The 25,943-nt window shown below is 36.3% G+C and overlaps 1 protein-coding gene across 1 annotated transcript in view; it reads right to left on the reverse strand.

The window, feature by feature from the left end:
- Positions 1-10,811, reverse strand: part of LOC308551720 (uncharacterized protein) — a gene marked incomplete at both ends in the record, with an annotated part of 60,498 nt that extends 49,687 nt beyond the window's left edge. The window contains 1 exon segment of the mRNA XM_081126359.1: positions 10,674-10,811. Coding sequence (XP_080982485.1) covers positions 10,674-10,811 — 138 coding nt within the window.
- Between the last annotated feature and the right edge of the window lie 15,132 nt (positions 10,812-25,943).

The raw sequence follows: 25,943 nt of genomic DNA on the forward strand, positions 1-25,943 counted from the left end.
AGACCTTACTCTCATATAATTTGGCTGGATCCTTTCCATTGGTGAACTTCTAATTATTTTTAGGTAATTTTCCATAAACCTGGTCAGATTCTCTCAGAAAATAATCTTCCAATATTCTATCTGGGGGTTACAAGCCTCTGCTATAGGTTTCTGGGTACCAAGTAGGAAAAGAAGTCTGATGGTCTCAGCATACTGTATATAGATAGGCTTTCACCTAATCTCACACTCAGTTCTATCTGAGACACCTAGTCCAAGCACCTTCTATTTTAATTATCAGAGAATAAGACTCCAGTCTTCTGTGAGAGGGAAGTATATAGGAGAACCACCCAGCTGTGAAGAATGACAGAGGGGATGTGGAGGCCTAATTGCTTCAGAAACCATCTTCAAAAAATTCACATTTTTGGCTCTACTTTCAAGCTCAGTTACAGAAGTACTTGATGCTGACCTGATACTGCCAATTTCTAAGCCTCTTGTAAGATCATTGGTACAAATTTTAGTGTTAATTTTCTCACTGCTGATTTAGGATTTAAGTTTCTTAGATCTGCTAATCAGTTAATATTTGCTCTTTTGCTTTGCTTTTCCTAAAATGCTGCTGTTTTCATATTCTTTCCTGTTTTTCTTTTACCTTATGCCTCTATGCCTCTAAAATAGTCCTTTTATGTAATTTATAGATAAACATGAGTGTCCAATCCACTATTTTTAGCTAGGAACCCTTTTTAAATTGTCATCAGGGCATTTAACATATTTATTGTAGTATTTTTCATTATATTATATGTGTATACATGCTTCTTGAAAATAAGGATATTGTTTATCTTGTTCACTATGTATTCTTAGTGCCCAGGACATAATAGACACTCCATAAATACTTTTTGAGTAAGTTAATCTAACATATTTTATTATTTTGGAGAAATGATATTTGTAGTCATAATATTTAATAGTGTTTGTGGCAAAAAATGAAAATAATTATAAAGCAAATTGGTCATAGAAAATGAAATAATTAGTGACTCAAGGAAAAAAGGTATACAAGACAAGATACATAATAATAGTACATAAATTTGCACTTTTTCATTTAAAAAGATCAACCGGCTATACATAATTAATGTATTTTATAGGAATAAAAAATGCCAAATGGAGATCAGTTAGCAGATTGTTGCAGTAGTCCAAGTGAGAAAAGAATATGACCTAGCAGAGAGAGTAGAAAGAATTGAACAGAGGCAAGAGGAATTTAGAAGATAAGAACTTGCTTACCTCTGGATAAGGGAGGAGTGGAGAAAGGAGGAAGTATTAAGGTTTTAAGGGTAACTTCTAGGTTTCAGGCTAGATGGAAAGTGGCATCCTCTCCTCAGATGGTCATACTAACTGGAGGAGGACAAGATTAGATACAGGGCAACAAGCATTGATATTAATTTGCTCTGCATTTCTGCAACTACCCAAGTGTTTTCATTTGGCTATTTTGTCTCAAAATTTAGCAAAAAATGTTTTAACCTGAGTTACTCAGATTTCCAGTAATCTGTTTTCCTCTTCTTGCCCAGATGAGCTAAGTAATAAAGTGAATGAAAATTATTATCATTGTTATTGCCTGATACCACAGACTGTTAATAGCAGTAGAGCCTAGTCTAAAGTATCAGCTGGGTGTGTAAAATCTACTGATCTGGGGGCAAGTTGACCTGGGTCCTACATTCAGTTCTGTCATTAACTCATTGTGTGACTTTGGACTAGTCATATAATTTCAGTTTTCTTAGATGTAAAATCAGGTTGCCAAAATTGTAATTACACTCTTGCCAATCTATTCTTTTACTGGGGAAGTAGAGAAGATCCATGTTTATTTTATTTTATGTGTTTTTTGTTTAAACACCTATTTACTAGATATAATGAGTCCACCATTTACACATTTATTTTGAAATCTAGAAAGATATTTACAAATAAGTAATGTGACAATATTTTCTAAAGAGAATTTTACAGTGTATTAGTCTGTATAGCAGCTAATAATGGCTACCACTTATTGAGAGGCTATCATGTGTCATGTTTTTTACCTGTTTTCTTATTTAATATCACAATAACCATATGAGGTTAGTATTACTACCTCCTTTTTATAGTCAAGGAAGATAAGGCTCAGAGAGGTCAACTAGGTAAAAGTAACACCAATAGTGGTAAATCCAAATTCAGACTGAAGTTTGTTTTACTGAAAAGTGAATATATTTCCAACTTTATGATATATTTTGGTGCACAGTCAGCTGTTTCTGAAACATGTCTGTCAACTAAACTCATTAAATCTTAGAAATGGTAAAACCTTGTAAATTGTCCAGTCCAGTATCTTGTTTTACAGATAAGAAAACATGGCCAGAAAGGGAGTTATTAGCTAAAGACTGGATGGCTAGTTAGTGGCAAAGCTGAGGCCAGAGCTCATCTCTTCAGATAATCTGCCCATTATTTTTTTAAATTTGGGGCCTGAAGATAAAGCCTGATCTTAATCAGCCCAGATACATAAGTGTGTACCAAAAATGGCCTACTAACCTCACAGGAGTATTAGAAAAAGAAAAGTGTAGTAATAGATTTGAGTGGGATTTGAATTAAAAAAAATTAGTGGCATAAGTTTTTCTAACATTTGCACAAACATAAGATTTGATTAAGGAAAGAGGGCCTATTTACCTAACAACCTTTCAATTAGCTTCTTACTCTCTCAGGGGAGAATGATTCTGTATTACATGATGTATATTGCCTGTATGGTTACCACACAGTTGGCCCATGTGTGGCTATTTATATGGATGGAAGTCCAAGAAACTAAAGGCCTCAGTCCCTCCAGAAGAAACAATTGGGGAGACAAGTGAAATGCTGAAAGGATCCTTGATAAAAATAACAAGACATTGTAGGTAAGTTTAGTGACATTGCCTTTTGTTGAAATACCTCCATTTCCAGTAGAGGGGAGTGAACCATGGCATGGGTCCTTTCAAGAACCACTGATTTGGGTCATACAGTAAAACCTAATGTCTGCTTAGGGCCTACAACTTGAAAAACTTCAGGCAGAGAGACAAGTTTTTCATTGAGTAACTCTAAATTGCTTTTCACATTTCTATTTTATGTCTGCGGAGGAAACACAATAAATTTGGGTAAGAATATAGCAGGCAGAAATCAGAGCTGATGAATTCCAAGTTTATATAAACTAAGGTTCCCAATCCTGGGGGCTTTTCTTTTTCCCTGTCAGTAGATTTAGTAAAACAAGACAGATGTTCTGAGTTCCCCTAACTCATGTTCCATTACTCAGGGATTTTGGAGACAAGGCATTTCAATTTCTTTGGTAAAAAAAGAAGATTTAGTGGGTTAGCATGTGAGGGGGAAAGAGGGTGAAGGAGAAGTGGCACATCAAGCAGATAACTTGTGTTCATTGGAGATATGAAAGTGGAAGAAGCAACCACCACTCTTACTTTTCTGAAGACACTGCAAGAATCCAATGTTCAAAATTCTGTCTCTGAAAGTTTAATCCCTGATTCAGATCAGAGCAAATAATTGTTGGCTTGCCTTAGCACTCATATTTATATAGTTGTTGCCTTTTTAAAATTATATAACATGATAAACTTTACTGAAACAAACATTGTGTATATCCAACAGTCTGAGTGCCTATTTGACTTTTTTCAGGTACAGTCATGGTTTTATGTGGCTTGAGGTTACATCACAAGTATGTTTCTACTGAGTATATAGCCATTCAGCCTGTTACTATCCCCTAATTATCGAGCACTTGGGATATTTCATTAAATGTCTTTTTACCACTCCCATGTTGCACCAAACTCTACTCACCTTTCAAAGTTCATGGTCAATGTTACCTCCTCCATAATACCTTTCTTCTTCCCATCCCTATCCTGTTCCACCCACATGGAATGAAATTTATTTTTCTTTATTCCTGTTGCTTTTTGCCTTTATTTCTATGATAGAACATGTTATATATATACAGTTGCCTTCCCTACTATATTGTAGGCTCTTTGAAGGCAGGGATTGGATCTAACACATAATTAAATCCCCTTAAACATATAACATGGGGATTTACTGATATACATATCCTGCAAGTGGAATTACTGGAGCAAAGAGCAGTTACACATTGTCATAGTGTGTTCCAGAAATTTACCCACAATTTACATGGTGACCTGTTTCCTGATAGTGGTCTTAATTATACACATACCTAGAAGCTGGGAAAACTGTGTTTTAAATTGTATTGTATTATGCTGAGGTTACATGTTTCGTTATGTGATTATATACTCAGTGTGTACCCTACTATACATGCTGTCCATTTTCTTTAACCACTCATCTAGTGAGCTTTGTGTCTTGACCTCAGATATTTCATTATTTATTTATATGTTCTGACTGGTGTGTTTTAAAAGTTCTGCTCAATTGCGTATATTTTCCCTTTTGGTTGTTACATTTTATCTTTATTTTATTACAGTACAGTGTGCAAGAGATTTTTAGTCATTTGAAAACCATCCTGGCTTTGATAACTTCCGATTTTTCAATGACTACAATAGCTAGACAAACAATGCTGTTCTGTTTTTCCCCTAGTTTTATAGTTTAGATTTTTATGAATAACTTTTTGACCATCTGGAGTTTATTGAAGCATATGGTGTGAGGTACATACCCAAATTCACTTTTCTTCTTGCTTACACAGTTTTCCCAACAATATTTATTTGTTAGTGCTCCTTTTAGTGTGTGTGTGTGTGTGTGTGTGTGTGTGTGTTCTTTTTAACCAACTGGAAATGTTTTATGAGATTGGATCTTTTTTCTATGAAATATGCAATTTCTTTGATCAATCCCCTTTTTTGACCCAATGCTAAATAGTTTTTTTTATAAGTATGGCTTTGTACTAATGTTTAAACTTTGAGAGGCTATCTACCATCATTACTTAAAATAGTATATTTTGACATTTTTATCTTCTTATCCTTTCAGTTGAATTTCACTATAAATTTGTCATGATCTGTAAAATGTCCTGTAGGATTTTTAATTAATATTGTATTTTTAAAAAAATATATCTTTATTGATTTCCAAGAGAGGAAGGGAGAGGGAGAGAGAGATAAGAAACATCAATGATGAGAGAATTGTCATTGATCGGCTGCCTCCTGCATGCCCTTGACTGAGGATTGAGCCCACAACCCTGGCATGTGCCCTGACTGGGAATCAAACCACAATCTCCTGGATCCTAGGTCAATGCTCAACCACTGAGCCACACCTGGCCAGGCAATTAATATTGTATGAAATCTATATATTAACTTAAAGAGCCTCATCTTTCTTATATTTTTAACGTTGCCAGTTGTAAGCAAGATATCTCTTTCCATTATTCATGTCTTTATTTCTCCAATTCCAATTTTATTATTTCCTTTGAATACATTACTTTTATCATTGTTAAATTTCTCAAAGTACTTTTAAACTGATGATCTCATCTAGTGCTTACCAGGATTCTCTGCTGTAGGTCAGTAGAGGATTTAGATTTAGCCAATTATAACCAATCTATAATGAACTTGTTTTTGTCAGTATTCATCAGGATTGCTTTGTTTAGGTAACAACTTTACTGAGAATTAACTCACATACCATACAATTCACACATATAGATGTGTGTACATTAAGTATTTTTTAGTATATTCAAAATTGTGCAACCTTCACCACAATAAATTTTAGAACTTTTTTATCACAAAACAAAGTGAGAAACTTGTAAACATATGAGCATATCAAGTCAGGGTAGATATTGAAATAAAGGAAAAATAAAGTACTTGGTAGCATAAGTGTCAAAAGTTTTAGATATATTAAACGTGTGCCCAGTGATTCCACTCCTGGGACTATGTCCAAAGAAATCTGAAACACTAATTTGTAAGAATGTATGCACCCCTATGTTCATTAGAGCATTATTTACAATAGCCAAGATTTGGAAGCAGTCCAAGTGCCCATCAGTAGGTGAGTGAATAAAAAAGCTGTGGTACATTTACACCATGGAATACTATGCAGCTGTAAAAAAGATCTCCTACCCTTTGAGATGGCATGGAGAGACCTGGAGAGTATTATGCTAAGTGAAATAAGCCAGTCAGAGAAAGACAAATATCACATGGTCACACTTATATGTGGAATCTATTGAACAAAATAAACTGAGGGAAAAAATAAGTCTACAGACATGGAAGCATGGAACAAATTGACAGATCTCAGAGAGAAGGGGGGGGGGGAATTAACCAAAGAACTTATATACATAGCCAGTGGATACAGACAATAGGGTGGTGAAGGTCTGAGGTGAAGGGAGGCAGAGGAGGAAAATGGGAATCATCTATAATACTCTCAACAATAAAAATGATTTTAAAACATAATTGATGAGATAGTTTACATTAAAAAAAAAAAAACACACAACCAAACAAACCAGAAAACAACCCATTCCTACCATTCCTGCACTGCTCCTCAAGACACTGGCAACAACTAATCTACTTTTTTGTCTCTTTAGATTTGCATATTCTGGACAATTCATATACATGGAATCATAAAATTTTAAAAATGGATTTTTAAGGACAAACAAAAACATTTATCAAGCACCTATATATCTGTTAAGCACTTTATATATTTTTTAATTTAATCTACAAAACATTCAAGTTAGGTAATATTTCCATTTTAGATAAAGGAATTGATGACATAAATTTTGAGCAATTTGTCCAAGATCATAGTTAGGTTGTGACATAACCTGGATACTTCAACCAAGTCTTTGACCAAGCTTTTTCTACCTTACAGTAGTTAGCAAGCTTAGAAAACATGCCTCCCATGCATTTGCCTCAATGGTCTTTAGTGCCTTGCCCAGAGACCAAACACCAATATGATATTACTGACACTTTGGGGCTAAAAGGGCAGTTTAGGGTAGAGTAGTTTGTATAGCATACACTCATGGAACTACATAGATTTGCTCCTTCAGCTTCCCTCCATCAGATTTTGAGAGCAACCAATGATCTGTGTACAATTTGATTCACAGAGCCATGGGAAATTAGAGATCAAAACTGAAAAGAGCCTCAGAGACCACCTAGTCTAGCTGCTTTATGTTATTGATGAACAAACTAAGACGGAAAAAGAGCAAGATATTTACTCAAGGTCATATAGCTCAAATATAGTGACAGAAGATGACCTTTCATCTGTTATTAGAAGAATGAATGTACCAAAAGCAAAAGTCCCATGCACAATAACTTCAGAAAACAAATTAAGGAGAAAGAAAGATAGTGTTGTGAAAGGTCACCAAATTAGGTCAGGAGATTTGGATTCAAACCCCAGCTTTGCCACTAATTCATGGCGAGATCTTAGAAAAGTCACTTAACTTCTTTGGTTTTTGTTTATTTTGCTGGCCATGTTTTATTTGTCCTTTTTCTTCACCCAGAATAACCAAAGATACCTACAGTATTCAATAAAATAAAATAGATGAAACAAATACTAAGAGACTGTGATGTCACATGCTACATTTAACCTAATTTTATTCATACTTGCCTTGGTATGGGGAGCAGATCATTCAGTAAAAACATACAGTAAAAACAAAACATGTCTCATCATGTACAACTTTTAAACTACAGTAATGATGTACCTTAATTACTTCCATGCACACAAGTATAACATTACAGTTTACTTTTGACCCAGCAATCCCACTTCTAGGAATATATCCTAAGGATCCCAAAACACCAATCAGAATGAACATATGCACCCCTATGTTCATAGCAGTGTTATTTACAATAGCTAAGATCTGGAAACAGCCCAAGTGTACATCAGTAGGTGAGTGGGTAAAAAATCAGTGGTACATTTACACAATGGAATACTATGCAGCTGTGAAAAAGAAGGACCTCTTACCCTTTGAGACAGCATGGAAGGAACTGGAGAGTATTATGCTAAGTGAAATAAGCCAGTCAGAGAAAGACAAGTATCACATGATCTCACTAATATGTGGAATCTAATGAACAAAATAAACTGACAAACAAAATGGAACCAGTCAGGCTGGTGTGGCTCAGTGGTTGAGCTTTGACCCATGAACCAGGACATCACGTTTCGATTCCTGGTCAGGGCACATGCCCAGGTTCTTGGCTAGGTCCCCAGTAGGGGTAGTGCAGGAGGCAACCAATCAATGTTTCTCTCTCATCATTGATGTTTCTATCTCTCCCTTCCTCTCTCTGAAATCAATAAAAAAATTAAAAATTTTTAAAATAAAAAATGGAACCAGAAGCATGGATACATGGGACAGATTGGCCAGTGCCTGAGGGGAGGGAGGGGAGGGTGACTGGATAAAGAAGGTGAAGGGATTATCTAAAGAACATGCATGCATACCCCAGGTACACAGACAACAGTCTGATGAAGGCCAAGTAAGGTGTAGGTGGGGGTGTGGTAGTGGGCAAAGGGCAGAAAAAAGGAGGACACTTGCAATTATGTCAACAATAAAAATGTTTAATAAAAAAATAAAACAATTAAAAATTTTAGGAGCATTTCATAATAAAGTAATTCTTAATCTCTTTGGATTTCTGTTTCTTTTTTGGGAAATAGATGGATTGGAACATGTGATCTTTTGGAAGACTGCATTTATTAAACACTCAAGAAATTTTATTGAATAAGTAAATAAGTGTACCTTTATTTAAATTCTAAAAGTTATGTTATTTTTAAAAGATTACCAGTGAACTACATAACTAAAGAACTTAAAAGAAGGGTAACCAAAAAATACTTTTTTAAAGAACCAGTACTATAAATGTACATGTATTTAGGTATAAATGCATGAATTCATCTTTTAAACATGAATGGCTACATCTTCAACAAATAGAAGTGCCTGATTATTTCCAATAAGTTAATATCCAAGACACATCACCCATGTTAATAATACACCAATTCTGGCTGCTATATTGATACTAGTTAATGCAGTGCCATGCATGGTTGGGGTGTATAAAATCATTTTTGTAATAAAGTCTTAATTTTGAATGTTTATTTCCTTTGGGAAGAGAAAGCAATTCAATCTTATTTTAATGAAAAAAGATTTCACCATGTCCTAAAGACTAATAGGGAGCCACTTATTCATTCAACTTATATTTATTGAATGCCTACAATGTATTTAGACATCAAGGAATAGAGTTATCCTAAAATGTGAAATTTTAAAAATATATAAGAATGTAAAACTAATATTAAAAACATGTTGTTGTTTTTTTTTAATGATTCAAGATACGTGAACAGCTAAGAACTATTTGTTTAAAACTTCAAAGGTTGAACCTTTTACTGTGGAGAGGCAGAGCAGATGATGTGTGTGTAGGGGGTGAGTGGGAGGGCACAGAGTGCAGCTCTGTAAGCAGGAGCTGAAATAGGCAGCAGAAAATGATCCCATTGACGCATTTCTCCTCCCTCTCCCACCCTCCGTGATGGAATAATAATAGGGATCTGTTCCATGTGTATTGTATTACCCTTCAGAGTTTATAAAGTACTTTCACATTCATTATCTTATTTGATCCTCATACCAACCCTAAAAGAGAGGTATAGTGGGAATTGTTTTTTCCGTTTTCTATATGAGAAAATACGGTACTCAAAGAGGTTAAGTGGTCTTTTCACTGAAAGACAATACAAATTAGTGCCAGGAGTACAACTCATATCTTTTATCTCTGAAGGCAGTGTTCTTTTCATTATCTCTATTCAGTCCAATATTTTCTCCTCCAATTTCCCCATTTGGAGGTATAAGTTGTTGCGTGTTCCTCTGGGCAGGCTGCTGTGCTGAGCAGCAGCAGGAGTTATCTCCAACAGTTTGGGTGGAGTAATAAAGCAAGTAAAAGATTATTTTTTCATCTGCTCTGGCCTATCTGTGTGTGTGTGGCAGGGGGGCTGATTAAGGAGTGGAGTATGGAGATTATACTTCAGCCAGTCTCTCTAAAGTTCACTTCTATTGGTTTAAAATGATAATAGTGTACACACACAATACCTTGGCTTCTATTTGGTGTAATGGAGAAAAAAAGTAATAAATACATAAGTAGGAGTGGTCATGAAGGAATGAAGAAAGTAGAATACAGTGAGCACCTAATATGTACCAAGTGCTTTACTCAGAGTATTTCATTTAATCTTCACTATTACTCCATGACAGGTCTTATTAGTGCCTTTCTTTTACAGATTAGTAAACTAAAGCTTAGGTAGGTTAAGTCTCAAGTCACAGAACCAATGATCTCCTAAGCCAGGATTCAAATTGGCCCATATGGCTTCAGAATCAGACATATTGACTACTTTGCCAAATAAACCTGTGTTTTCTGGTGAATTGAAACAGACATGACTTTCTTTTGAATCCAAGTTGGGAGAGCCTTCTGAGGTTTCCTAGTCCAACCACTCACCAAATACAGAAATCTCTTTTAGATGTCTCTTACTGATGGCTATCCAGTAAACAAAAGAGGCTCTGATTTAGTTAAGATTCTATAAATGGAGATGGATCTGCATGGATTTATCCATTTTCTTCTCTGGTGCTTCATCTAGGCAAGACCCAGGCATTTGTGTGAGGCAGCAAGCTAGCATTAGAGATATTCTGTGATATATCTAATATCAAAAGAGTGAGGGACAGAGTCCAAGCAGCTAGCCTCAGTGCCACCTGACTCTAACACTTTTGTGACCTGGTCCTTTGCTCAAAATGATCTGACCAACAAGTTCTTGTGGAATTCACCACTAGTTTTGCATAATTGCATTACCTTTGTCCCAAGCATGGTTAGAGGAATCAGTCGGGTGATGATCACCAGGAGCTGCATGAATCCTTTGGTTGCTCTTTCACAGGATGGAAATGATATCTTTAGACTTATGTTCAATTTCTGATAGCCATTTAGGGGCATTCTGATTCTGCAACAATTTCCTGATGAAAAGATGATCAAGGTCCAGAAAACCCTCTACTGACCAAGCAGAATAGTAAGTATTGGTGACTTCCAGTTTCAGAAATAATATCACAAATACTGAACGGGGGGTATCTGTCAGGATGATATAAGTGAGGGAGAGTGAGATGAAATTCTATACCCAAAATTTTCTGAATTTGTAGTCCTGTATCAGTAAAAGACATCTTTTAATGACACTCATTTTCTTTCTTCCTCACTTATTCATTCCTTCAACAAATATTAAGTGCCTTTTGCATTCTAGGCCTTTACTGTCTTCTTTATTCTATGTACATTTTACTTTCTGAATTTTCATTACTTCCTTTTTTCTTCCCTTTTTTCCTCCCATATTCACTGTCTCAGTATTAAGTTTGGGAAACTGATACTATTTGGAAAGACTTTTAAAGTAAGAATATAGATGAGTGGGAGGTTTGGAGAGTGTTGTGGATTTGTGTGTTTTGAGTGGGACTGTTTTACCTTTGTCACTGAGTTTTCTGTTGTTTTTTTCACTTAACATGTGTCTAAAGAGCTCTTAACTAGCTTAACTAGTCAAGAATAATACCCAGCTTGTGTTGATGGAGAATTCATCTATAGTGACTGACTTCATCCTTCTTGACATGACACATACCCCTTAATTTGGGGTCCTGATATTTGGAGTTTTCCTTATTGTTTATATTGTCACTGTGTTGGGGAATTTAAGCCTAGTAGTTCTGATCAGAGTCAGCCCCTTCCTCCACACTCCCATGTACTTTTTCCTCTCTAATTTGTCCTTTCTTGATGCCTATATCTCTTCAATTACAATCTTAAAAATGTTAAGAAAGTTTGTTATCTAACTTGCAGGCTGTTTCTTTCCTTGGATATGTGACTCAAATAGGCTTGTTCATAATATTTGCCTGTGCCAAGTGCAACCTTTTAGTTCCCATGGCCAAGACTGTAGAATGCCATTTGTTACTCACTGCTCTACAACATCATCATGCCTAGAGTCCATTGTTTCCTCTTGGTAGGAGGATGCTACGTTGGTGGGTAAAAAAAATTTTTGTGATTCAAATTCCTTTGTTTTACCAGGTATGTACTTATATTGAGGATTTACTTGGTGTCTCTTAAGATGAATTAAGCCCAGCCCATATCTTTCATAAGGATTCATAAATCTCCTAGATGTGTATTTCCCAAATGCTGTATTATCACTGCCACTGTGAGTCTGTAAAATGTGAGCTTATAATTCATGTGCAATTATTGAGACTTATAGGGGTAAATCTTAAAGAAAGTGATACTCAGCCCTGGCTGGGTGGCTCAGTTGGTTGGGGCGTCATCCTGTATACCAAAAGATGGCGGGTTTGATTCCTAGTCACGACAAATACCCAAGTTGTGAGTTCAATGCCTGTGGGGGAGACAACTGGATAGATGTTTCTCTCTCACATTGATTTTTTTTTTCTCTCTCTCCCCCTTCCTCTCTCTAAAATCAATTTTTTTTAAAAAAGAGAGAGAATGATACCCAGTCAAACAGAAGACTGGGTTCACTAATTAGAGTAGGATTTTAAGATCCTTTGTAAAAGAAAATGGATCATTGATTAGTGGGAACTCCAGGCCTAAATTACAGCTATGAATTTCTGTATACAAATTCTGAACAAACCTAAGTCAAGTTCACTGGTATTCTTGAATATACTTCTAATAGGCAACACAAGTGTAAGTAGAATCAAAATTAATTTATTAGTCCATGATTAGTTTTCAGAATTCGTAAAGATGCATAAAATTATAATACTATCTTGTCTAAATATATTGAACAACAGACTATTCATAAAAACATACAATTCTGAGGAATATAAAACCTTAACATATTACTTTTATAGATGAGGAAACTCAGGCTTAGATAAGAGAAAGTGACCAAGATCAAACAACTAGTTGGGGGGAAATAATCTAATTGGCTCAAGCTGTGAAGAAAAATAGAAAGTAGTAACATTTTATCTACATTTAGGTCAGACACAATTTTGGGGCCCCAAGAATAATTTTGCTTCTGTCTCTATTGCCAGAAACTGTCTAACCTTAGTAGCCATCAGCCAAGGACTCCTAAGCCCCAGTTGTTAGATATGAAAACCAGCTTTCTTAGAGCTCCATATTCTTATATCCAGCTACCAGCTGAAACCGCCACTTGGAAGTTCCTCAGGCTCTTCAAATTTAACCTTCAAAAACGGAAATCTTCTAAACCTGCTCCCCCCCTTCCCTTGTTCCCTATCTAAGTGAATATGAATGACACCACCTGGTTTCTTAAACCCAAAACCTGAGTCGGTCCTTGACACTTTCCTCCCCCTGAACTTATTATATTCAATAATTACCAAATCCTGTCAATTCTCTCTCTCAAATGCCTTTTGAATTAGTTTCTTCTCCACTGCCACTGTCCCAGATCATGACACACTTCTTTTGTTTGTTTGTTTGTTTGTTTTTTTGCCTGGATTAGTGAAATGGTCTTTTATTCCTTCTCTCTGAATCCCCCCTTAATCCTATTAAATCTATTTTTCACATAACAACCACAGTGGTTTAAATGTAAATCTGACCAGATCATCTTTCTTCTACCTTGTACACTGCTTAAAACTTTCTCATGTCTCTCTTTGCATATAAGTTCCAAACTCCTAAATTTGGCATGCAAAGCTCTCCATGTCCTGTCTCTCCAAGTCCTATTGATTTTTTAAAGTCCAAACTTAAATCCAATCTTCCTTTTCAGATAGTTTTTCCTGATGTTTCAGATGGAAGTGAGTTTTCATACAGTTTTCCCATTGTACTTTGCACATTTATTATAGCATCATGACACCTGACCTTATAAAATACTCTGTGCATTTTTCAGAATTTCTATTTTGCCCACCTATACTGAAACCTTTTGGAAAGATGGTGCTATATTTGGTTACTTTTCTCATTTCCCACCCTAGGTCTAGCATAGGGCTTACAAATTGGTAAAAGCTCAAAAAAATTAATACTCAAAATTCACTCTTAACTAACCTTTTTCCTTATTCAGTCCATTTTGTCCACCAGGCATTGTTATATCCTATCATGTAACGGAGAAAATGTAAAACTTCTAACCTCCTCGGGCATGAGTTTCTAGCTGAATCTTCTGGTTTTGACGATGTTTGTTATCTCAACCCACAATATGAATCCTGAACCTCTTCTTCATTGTTCTTACCTTTCAGCTTTATACTACTCAGGTGTTCACCCTCCAACTCCTTATACTCCCTGGATTTCTGTTCTTCTCTGGTTACTGGTCCACGCTCATGGAAGATTTCTTTCTGGAGTGAACACCATCCTCTTTGTAGGATTCAAGATTAAAGACTTTCAGAATCAGAAGCCAGAGGTAGAATGGTCTATAGAGATCATCAGGATGGGCTTTAATTTTTAAGCCTTATATCTTTAAGTGAACTCCAATGCAGAACAAAAATATATAAAACATAAAAGTGGAACAGGTTTGGGTGAAAAATATGAGGCACCTATAACCCCATTCCTAGCACTCACCTCTCCCTCTCTTAGGCACCTCTCTAGAAATATGACAGCCTGAAAACACTAGGTTAATCAAAATTGCTCTTTTCACAAGTGAGAAAATAGTGTCCCCAAAGGGAGAGAAACACTCTAAAGAACACTCAGCTAGTCAGTGGCAGAAGCAGATTTAGAATTCATGTCTCCTAATTCACACCTCAGAATATCATCTGCTACCACATTTACCCTCTCATGATGTGAAATACTTAACACAGCTGTGAAGGTGGGACAAAATGGGCCTAATCAGACTGAACTGCAAATATGGACTTAGTATTTATCTCTGACAAGGTAAAATGCCCCCTATCCTCTAAAAATCTCCATAAAACTAGAGATAGCTGAAACCTCACCAGCCTTCATTATTTCTATGCAGGAAGTGGTGGATTTCAAGGGAATACCAAAATACGTTAGTAATACACAATCCTTACAGTAAAAGTTGGCTATGTAATTTGTAGGACCAGTGCAATATGTAAATGAGAAGTCCCTTATTCAAAAAGCAGGAAAAAGTGCCATTAAAGGTGCTCAAATATAGTTTTTTCCTTTCTACTGCAGTATCTCTCTCAACTTGTCATGTGTTTGAAATTTTCTATTTAATGTCACACCCTCTCAGGCACAGGAATACTTTTGGGACAAGTGCAGACCCTCTCGAGTGCTCAGTGATGCCACCATGTGACACAACATATGTGCCGTGGTCCACCAAATGTTGGAGAGATGCATTGTACCCTAATCAAGAATGAGTAACTTCAGACAGGCATATCCTTTTCCCATGGGCTGGTTGCCACAACCCATGCTGAACAGGTGACTACCAAGAGTATTACAACTCTTGCACAGGGATGTATAGTTACCTGGATCAGAGTGAGCAATAAGCCCTTCCAAGTCATCTGCCTAATGACCAATGACACTATTACCCTGGGGCAAGGGTCGTTGTCACCACACCCAACCCTGAGATGTTGCAGGGCAGGTGTACCTGACCTCAAACCTCCCTGAGCACATTCTCAGGCCCCTTAGGGCAGAGTGTTGCAGCAGTTACTGAGTGAGACAAAAGAAGAGGCTGTGTACTAAGGTACTAAGGGGCAGGAGAGTGGGCAGCAAAGAATCTGCCCCAGGGAGGTGGAGAGGCATTGAAAAATGGAACTATGTGCTAGCAAAGACTTCAAGCTCCCAGTACATGCTCAATTGTTCCATCAAATTTTGGATTTCACTTACAAAGCAGGAATTCAAATTACTTAAAAAATTAAGGCAAGTTCAAGGCCCTTCTGAACTCAGGGCCCTGTACCACTGTTCTGATCATATGTCCACAAAACCTGCTTAGAGAAAAGGATTTCTTTTATCTTTACCAGGAAGTATAGTGTAGTGATTAAGAGTACAATCTCTGAATCAGACTGCCAGACTTTGAGACCAACCTTCCTCATTTCCTAATTATTTGACTTTAGACAAGTTACTTAACTTTTCTATGTCTCAGTTTCTTTATCTGTAAAATAAGGATAATAAGATTTAAATGAGGTGATGCATGTACATTCATTAGAATAGTGTCCAGACATAGTATATACTCAAAAACTTTATCATTTTTTTGCTTAGAATTCTACATTTTTCAGATATCCAATAAAAACATCAGGTTTAGTTTACTCTGCATCTGCTGCAGACCTTTGTTCTAAGTGGTATTCACCTAGCTTACACAGTGTATAACCAGACTTCAGTCTTTTGTGACCTCTCGGCCTTAAGGGGAACTCCGCTAGATCTGCACAAACTGAGTGAGCCCAGTCAGTTGTCACTAGTAGAATTTAAAGTTTTCTTTCAAAGTTAGCATTAGGCCTTACCATTGTGGGCCTCAAGGCTACCAACTTCAGCTTCTGGCAACTCACATTTAGTTCTGCTGCTTCTCAGAGTCTCAAGAAGAGGATATCCTCATTGTCTTATAAATAGTGGTTCCTGGTTATTTGGTTGATGGAAAAGACTACCCAAAGCAATCTCTGGGATCGCTCTCTCAGCCAACCTTTAGGGACATTGACAGTCAAGGGGACTTGGAGTCAGAACAAGGTTTGAAACCAGTGGGGCCTAGGCCATTCCTTCCAGAGAGAGCAAGGCCCTTCCCAGTGTGGGGATGAAGGATGGTGAGTGGAGGGAGATCTTGATAAGGGAAGGCAGCAACTCTGTCCCCTCAGGTGTCACAAGAGGAGGATAACTGGCCTCTTTCTGCACCTGTCACTCCAAATTGCTCCAAATTGTCACTCTAAAAAAGAAGAAGCTGGGCCTTGCTGTCCAGGGGGCTCTCAGCGTGTTTTTACATCCTCCATCCTCACCGCACACTCTCAGGATGGGCTGCAGTCAGCTTCACTGGGGGGTGGGCTTCTCCAGCTGTTCTGGGCTGGGTATCCCTCCCGGGCACTGCTCTAGCTGGTGGTGCTCAGAACAGCATCTGGTCTTGGGCTTGTTGACTGAAGGATCCTGCTAAGATCGTCGTCAGCTTGGCCAGAGCAAGTCCTCAGTCTGAATCTGGAGGCCTGAGCAAATGCACAGACATTGGGGAAGAGGTAGTTTGGGGGAGGCAGTGACAAGATCCTATAGCCCCTGAGCAACAGAGTTCAGCTTGCTGTATGGTTCCCAGTTATTGTTAAAGGAAAGGACAATTTAGGGACTCTTTTTGCCCAGAGCTGACACTTCTGTCAGCCACTTGGGCTTCTTGCAGGTATCTGGTCAGGGGTATCCCATTCAAGGAGAAATGTCCCAGTCTTGGATATTAAATGGCCTGTTCATCAAACCCCATGGATCAGGGAGACTGGCTGGTATCAACCTGAAATCCCTGCAAGGCGAGAAATCCTGGGGCTTGGAACTAGCTATGGCCTATCTCACACTGAACAAGTGGGGTGCTGAGGCCTAGAGCACTAAACAGGGGATGTAGGGACAGATACCAGGCTTCTTAAGAAACAGAATCCATTTTGTATAATTCTAAGAACATGGCTGGGTTGGGGTTAATAAAAAACAAATAAGCAAGTCCATCAATAAATATTTTCTGAGTGTACATGGTGTGTATAAATTTATTCTAGAAAGTATAGAGAAGAGAACTGAGAGAGAGATGGAAGATGACAAAGGATATAGAAGAGATGGCCCTTTCTCTTAGAGAGCATAAAATATGTGCCCCAGAGAAGAAAAATTTTAAGCACTTGAAGAAAAAAACAAATGAAGATTGGTTTTACTTTATACTGTTCTTGAAAAGTGATATAAAAATGACTATTTCAAACTCAGTGAGTTCCCACTGACTTCTATTTTAATTTTAGAGATATGTTCCTACTTTAAAAAATAAACTCTATTCAAAACAACAAAGATGTTAATTTATATACAGTGAGAATTGCCACAGTTTCCACACATGCTAGTTGACCCTGATAACTAATTAAATTATCCAAAATTACTCTTGCAAAACTGGAAAATACTGAGAAGTAAGAAGTATATAAGTCAGCACCTAGAGACAACTACTAACAATTTGGTGTATGTCCTTTTAACCTTCTGCTTTTTAATACATGCATACATACGTATGTATGTATCTGTATATATGTGTGTTTGTAGTAAAATAATAATGTAATACTACTTTATACCATGTTATTTCCACTTACAATATATTAGAAAAATATGCACATGGACAAACATCCTTCCTCTTGAGTTTAATAATTGTGCAATACCCCCATGTAATGGGTGAACTTTCATGACTAATTGTTAACAAAGAACTTTAAAAATACTGATGGGAAGAACACATATCTAACAATAGCTTCTATCAATGTCCTCAAAGTAAGCGAGTGAAATACACAATCTGGAATGTGACTGCATTTTGTTAAATGCATAAACAGGAACATAGGCTAAATAATGTTACTAGGAAGAAGAATTATCTGCTATGATTAAGTCTCATGTGAACACAAAAACTTTCATTTGAACAGGTGAAAAAAGAGAAAAGGCTGATATTCTGATTTTACCAGACATTTTCTCTCAGATTATGAAGTTGAATGTGCATATTATTTCTGTGTAGAGCACTAAAACCACCTGTGCTAACACAGTTAGTGTCCATCCCAAGGATGGAGGTAGAGGAAATAGGCAAATGACTAGGTTCTATAACCTAGGCTGAAAGTAGTTAGATGGGAGGCCAGGACAAGAGGACTTGTGCTTGCCCTGGAGCTGAGAGCCTTCTGAGGATGATAGATGTTTATGGTTGCAGTGCAGAGGGAATTAAAGGCTTCCAAGTCACAGAGAAGAAGGAAGAAAATATACCAGCATGACTAAAGGAGTATCATAGTAACAGAAGTTGCAGAATAGAAGGTAGACCACAGGAGTTGATGAGCTTTGTGATGTTTGGAACACAAGTTGGTCAGGACCCTGGCCATGGGTAAAGTGAAAGGATAAATATAAGCAGGACAGAGAGATAAATGGAGACTCACCCCAATGAAGATGACCAGCCAGTTTCCCTACTATGGTGATATCATAAAGGAGAATGAGTAGCCCAAAGAGAGGAGTTAAAATAAAGGTAAGTTTGAGGAGAATCAGTTATCCCTAGGAGAAGGAACTTTTCCATCACATTGGAATTTCCAGAGCTCCCAAAAGGCATCTGGGACAGACCTCCTAAGACACAAACTCAGAGATCCAAAATATATTCTGGATCAGTCCTCTAATTTTAGTTCCTAATACTCTAAGTTGTTACAAAATCAGTATAGGCAATTTGCAGTTATCCCAAGGGGTAAAACCAATTCACATAATTTAAAATTCATTTAAAGCCATGTTTAATTAACATAATGTTTCATTCTACTTTAATTACTTTTAAGAACCCACATATTGCTTTGGGGAATTAGTAAAATTAGGCAAAATTTGTTTGTCATAACATGGAACATGTTGGGAATTATTAGTTTAAACCATCTGGATAAATAGCTGTCTCCTTTCTACTTGATAATTGCCACCATTAAAAACACTATGCCTACTCACCCCTTTCACCCACCTCCAGTAGGTATTGTCTTGAGATCCAGGAGTTCTTTTGATTGTTCAACAATATTCACTTATCTTTTTTTTTTTTTTTTAAATCCTCACTGGAGGATATTTTTTTCATTGCTTTTCAGAGAGAGAGAGAAATCAATGTGAGAGAGACACATCAATTGGTTTTCTCCCATATGCACCCTGACCAGGGCCAAAGGTCGAGCCTGCAACTGAGGTACGTGTCTTTGACTGGAATCAAACCTGAGACCCTCCAGTCTGGGGGCCAACGCTCTAAACACTGAGCACAACCAGCTAGGGCTATTCAGTTATCTTTAACTTGAGCCCCTGACCACGCCAAAGTCAATAAAGCCTCAGTTTCCTGATATATAACTTGGAGGAAATCACAGTTTCTTTCTCTCTGGATTATTGTGGGAACTCAATAAAATAATGTACACAAAAGATATTTATCAAAAAGTTATTATTACTAGTAAAACTTTTATACCTAAGGGAAATGCCAAGCAGTAGGTCTTCATTTAAACTGTAGGAAAACAACAACAGGAAGTGACAACAATAATGGCCACTAATAGGAGAAATTTTTGGAAAGCTTTGCAACTCAGTTCTATGAAAAAACCTAGTGGGTAGTAGAATTAAAAATCTTCTTTTCAAAATTATTTATTCATTTATTACAGTTTACATTCAATATTATTTTGTATTAGTTTCAGGTGTACAGCATAGTGGTTAAACAATCAAAATTCTTCTTAACTGAAAGATATGATCTCCCTTCCTTATTCACATGACACAAACACCACCTATAATGTCTAACAACATCCATTAAGCCTGTGACTTGGTGTTCTGGTCTCAGGCTCCATGAATACAATCAAGGCATCTTCCAGACTCTGAGTTGGAAATCTTAAACTGGGAGAAGCAGGACCTTAGATGAGATATTGCTACTGCTTTGAACTTGATTGGAGATAGTGGCAACCTGGTGGCAGATGGAAGAGCATAGCTTCAACCCAAGATAAAGGATGAATAATCCTCTCTTCAGAGATCAGATATGACTTCCTATGTGAACTGCTTAAATTGGGACTTCATTATTTTGCTTCAACAGAGAAAGGATAATCCCATTATGTGTTTTCCTATCTTCTTTCTCTAACATCACTTTTCCCTCATTTCCATCTTTTGTTTCTCATATAGAAATAGAATATAGTGGGAAAAGCTGAGATTCTGAATTCAGAGAGGCTTATTACTAAGCTTCTTGAAGCCTTCCTTTCTTTGAAGCCATCAGCTTTCTTATCCTCTTAATCTGTTTCCTTGTCTCTGTTCTGATTCCCACACCACTTCTCTTTTTCATGAGTTTCCTCTGTGTCTAGGTCCTTGTCACTTCTTTTAAGTATCAGTTTATTGACAAATTAAAAATGGAACTACCTTATGACTCAACAATTCCACTTCTGGGTTTATATCTGAAGAAACACAAAGCACTAATTTGAAAGAATATATGCACCCTTATGTTCATTTCAGCATTATTTACAATAGCCAGGATATGGAAGCAACCCAATTTCTCATCAATAGATGAGTGCATAAAAAAGCTGTTGTGTGTATATATATATATATATATATATATATATATATATATATATATATATATATATATATAATGAAATATTACTTGGCCATAAAAAAAGAATGATATTTTACCATTTGCAACAGAATGCATGGACCTAGAGGGTATTATGCTAAGTTAAATAAGTCAAAGACAAATACTATATGATTTCATCCACGTGTGGAATTTAAAGAACAAAACAAATGGACAAACAAAACAGAAACAGACTCAGATACAGAGAACAGGCCAATGATTACCAGAGGGGAGCGGGATTGATGGACTGGGTGCAAAAGGTGAAGAGATTAAGAACAAATGGGTAGTTACAAAATAGTCAGGAGGATATAAAGTGCAGCATAAGAAATATAGTCAATAACATTGTAATAGTTATGTATGGTGCTAGTTAGGATGGTGGAAATATCAAAGGAACACTTTGTAACATATATGATTGTGTAACCACTGTGTTCTACACCTAAAACTAATACAAAATATTATCGAATGTCAATTCTAATTGAAAAATAATTTTTTAAAAAAGAATCTGTTTATTGGCAAGGATGTGGAGAAACTGGAACTTCATAAATTGCTGTGGCAATGTAAAATGATGCAGCCATTGTGGAAAATAGATGGTTCCTTAAAAGGTTAAATATAGAGTTACCATATGACCCAGCATTTCTACTTCTACGCATATACTCAAGAAAAATGACAATATACACAAAAACTTGTACATAATTTTTCATAAAGATATTATTTATAATAGCCCAAAGAGGAAACTATCAAGTGCCCATCAATGGATGAATGAATAAACAAAGTGTGGTATATCCATACAATGGAATATTATTCAACCATAAGAAAGATGAATGCACTGATACATGTTACAGCATGAATGAAACTTAAAAGTGCCATACTAAATGAAAGGCTACATATTGCATAAGTTTACTTATATGAAATTTCCACAGTAGGTTAGAGGCAGAAAATAGATTAGTTATTGCCAGGGACTGGAATTGGGAGTAACTGATAGGTACAGGGCTCCTTTTCAGGGTGGTGAGAATGTACTAAAATTAGATTGTGGTGATGGTTGTACAACTCTGTTAATATAATAAAACTCAATTAATTGTATACTTTAAATGAGTGAATTATATCTCAAAAACTTTTGTTAAAAGAAAAAATAGTTGTCACATTCTCACCCTTAACAATGAATGGCAATATTGATCAAGTCACTATAACTGTATTGGAATCATAAAGATTTCCATTAAGACTATGGTTGGGTGAACATCCCAAAAGGTTGGATATCTAAACAATATTACTTTCTACATTTTGGGCAGGAAAGAGTCTGTTAAGATCATGGACCAAAATGAGAATTTGGATATATATGAGTTCAGTGTCTGTACTCCTAAACCCCTATTGTCTTACCTCTAACATTTTAAAACATTTATCTTTACTGTTGAAAGTATTACAGATGCCCTCCTTTTCCCCCATTGACTCCCTCCACCCTACACCCCCACAGGCCTACCGCACTATTGTCTGTGTCCCTGGTTGTGCCTATATGCATATAAGTTCTTTGGTTAATCTCTCCCCAACCACCCACCCTTCCCCTGACTTCCCTCTGAGAATTGTCAGTCTGTTCCATAGTTCTATGTCTCTGGGTTTATTTTGTTCATCAATTTATTTTGATCATTAGATTCCACATATAAGTAAGATCATATGGTATTTGACTTTCTCTGACTGGTTTATTTCACTCAGCATAATACTCTCCAGGTTCCCTCCATGCTGTCTCAAAGGATAAGATATACTTCTTTTTTTATAGCTGCAAAACTTTTAATAAGCGTAACTATCAAATAAATCATTAAAATTCATTTTAAAAAATCAGTATAGCCCTGACAGTGAGGTTCAGTGGTTGAACATCGACCCAGGAACCAAGAAGTTGCCAGTTCAGTTCCTGGTCAGGGCACATGCCAGGATTTCAGGCTCAAGCCCCAGTAGGGGGTGTGCAGGAGACAGTCAATCGATGATGTTTCTGTCTCATAGATGTTTCTATCTCTCTATCCTTATCCTTTCCTCTCTCTCTAAAAATCAATAAAAACATTTTTTAAAAATTAGTATAATTCACTGAGTTAACAAAGTAAAAAGGCATACCCTAGAATGGGAGAAAAATTTGCAAATCATATATCTAATAAGGGTTTTATATAAATATCCACAATACATAAGAAAGTTAAATATATCACTGTACACACACTAGGAGTGTTATAATCAAATGGACATATAATAACAAGCATTGGCAAGAATGTGGAGACTTTAGAATTCTCATACATTGCTAGTGAAAATGTAAAATGGTTCAGTCACTTTGGAAAATAATCTGGTAGTCTCTTAAAATGTTTGACAGAGTTACCATATAAACTGGCAATTCTACGCCTAGATATACATCCAAGATAATTCAAACCATATGTCTGTACATAAACTTGTATATGAATGTGTATAGCAACACTGTTCATGGGCCTAATAGCCAAAACAAGGCAATGACCCAAATATCCACCAAAAGATGAATGGATAAACAAAATGTGGTTGATCCATACCCTGGATTATTATCTGGCAATAAAAAATGAAGTACTCATATATGCTACAACATGGATAAGTCTTGAAATCATTATGCTAAGTAAAATAAAGGATTTTTGGGGAAATGATGAAAATATTCTAAAATTTATTGTCGTGATGGTTGCGTGACTCTGTTAACATAGTAAAATCATTGAATTGTCCCACTTAAATGTATGAGTTGTATCTAAATATGTAAATTATATCCATGTAAAATTACTGTTTAAGAGAGGAATTAGTCTCTCTACTTCTAACTAGGTGTTATTATAAATAGTATCATTTTAAGAGCCACAGAAGACTCCCTGGGACTGACATTTCTAACCAGAAGGAAATAATAGAATGTTCATTTCATAAAAGCAAGTTCTACTCCTTAAACAAATTCTACCTCTGCTTCATAAGTGATAAAAGGAAAATTTTTAAATTATTTTTAAATGCCACATGCATATAATTAAACATTTTAAAATGGTAGTAAGTGGTATATGGTGAAAAGTTTCTTTCTCATCCACTATCTCCAATGTCCAGTTTCCTCCCAGGAGGCAAGCAATTATTCTTATCCATTTTATTCACCTTCCATGTTATAAACACATTAAAATATGCCTTTAAGAAACATAAAAAGTAGTTCACTCTACACATTATTCTGCACCTTAATTTTTTCACATAAAATTCTATTTTGGAAAGTGTTCTGTATCAGCTTTTCCAGTTATCTATTCAGGCATAAGAAATAACCTCAAAAGAATGACTTAAAACAATAAAAGTCATATATTTTTATCATGAACCTGGAGTTGTGTGGACTCAGGTAGGCAGTTTTGGCCCAGAATCCCTCCTTTGGTTGCAATCAGATGATTTGGAATGGAATAGTTTTATATCTCACAGGCTTCTTTACTTACATGTCTGGCACCTGGGGACAAGCCGTATTCTTCCTTAGGCATATTTTTCTTCATCTCTGGCTCTGTCTCTGTCTCTTTTTCCCCCAGCCCTCTCTTCCTTCTTCTGCCCTTCGCCTGTAGTCAGACTTCATGCATGGTAACTAAATGCTCCTAGAGCAATTTTCGTAAGAAACTGGCTGGATTTTTCAACTGGCAGGTCAGAAGTCATGCACCATCATATCTGCTGCATTCTATTTATTAAAGCAGTCTCAAAGCCCCAGCTAAGTTCAGAGGGAGGGGGGGCGTGGCACAGACTTTGAGCATTTTGGTTGAAGTGACGAGAATATTTGAACATGTGTTCATTCTACCACATCAAATGATGTAGAGATATCTTATTTTTTGTTTAATGACTGTGTGGTATTTCACAGTATGAATGCACAATTATAGAATCAATCTGCTATTAATTGTTTCTGTCTTTTGTTATTGCAACAATGTACAATAAATATCTTTGTCCATAAATCTTTGAAAACATGTGTAAATATATTTGCAAGATAAATTCATCAAACTAGAGTTGCTGTATCAAATGAAATGTGACGTCAAAGACTTTACACTTCCACCAACAGTACACAAGGGTGATTTTTTTCCACTCATTTTTGTAAATGCAATGTATTATCAAACCTCTTAATCTTGGCTTTGCATTTGTTTCATTTGAAGACATTTATAGTTTTCTATGAGCTGTTGCTCATTTTCATTTGCTTGTTTTTATGTTAAATTGTTGGTTCTTTTCTCATTGACTGATAAACACTTTTTTTTTTGACAGGGGATAAACCTGTAATACAAAATATAGGAAAGAATCACAATAAGTGTTCAATGTGTAGTGGTGCCATTTACTTTAATCATGCTAGGAAAGAGAGTCAAGAGACAGGTACTTAGTAATGATTTCACATCCTTCATGGATTCTTACTTTAATTGGTTTTAAGACATATACATACATATGTTTTCTAAATACTGATTTTTCTCCTATTTATTCCATTCTCTTCTTTGGGAACTCTTATTACACATGTAGTGATATATTTTTATTCTATCCTCTCTGTCTCTTAATCTCTCCTATATATTCTATTTAGGTGCCACTCTTGATAGTGTCTTTAGATTTATCTTTCAGTTTGCTAATTCTCTTTTTTATTCTATCAAAACTGCTGTTTGAGAGTTCTCTTGATCTACTTACAAAAGAAGCAAAAAATGGTAACAGGAGACTTGACTTTGGGTGGTGAGCACACAATACAATATACAGATGAGATATTATAGAATTGTATACCTGAAACCTATATAATTTTATTAACCAATGTCAGCCCAATAAATTCAATAAAAATTTAAAAAATCTTCATCAGTCCAAATATGCACTTCTGTAATTTCAGCCTGCCATCAATCCTCCAAAAATCTAACTTTAAATTGTATATCTTTGCCCAGCCGTGTTGCTCAGTAGTTGAGCATTGACCTATAATTCAGGAGATCACGGTTCGATTCCTGGTCAGAGCACAGGCCTGGGGTTGTGGGCTTGATCCCCAGAAGTGCAGGTGCAGGAGGCAGCCA

This window comes from Miniopterus schreibersii, assembly GCF_964146895.1.
Source record: "Miniopterus schreibersii genome assembly, chromosome: X".
NCBI classification, from domain to species: domain Eukaryota; kingdom Metazoa; phylum Chordata; class Mammalia; order Chiroptera; family Miniopteridae; genus Miniopterus; species Miniopterus schreibersii.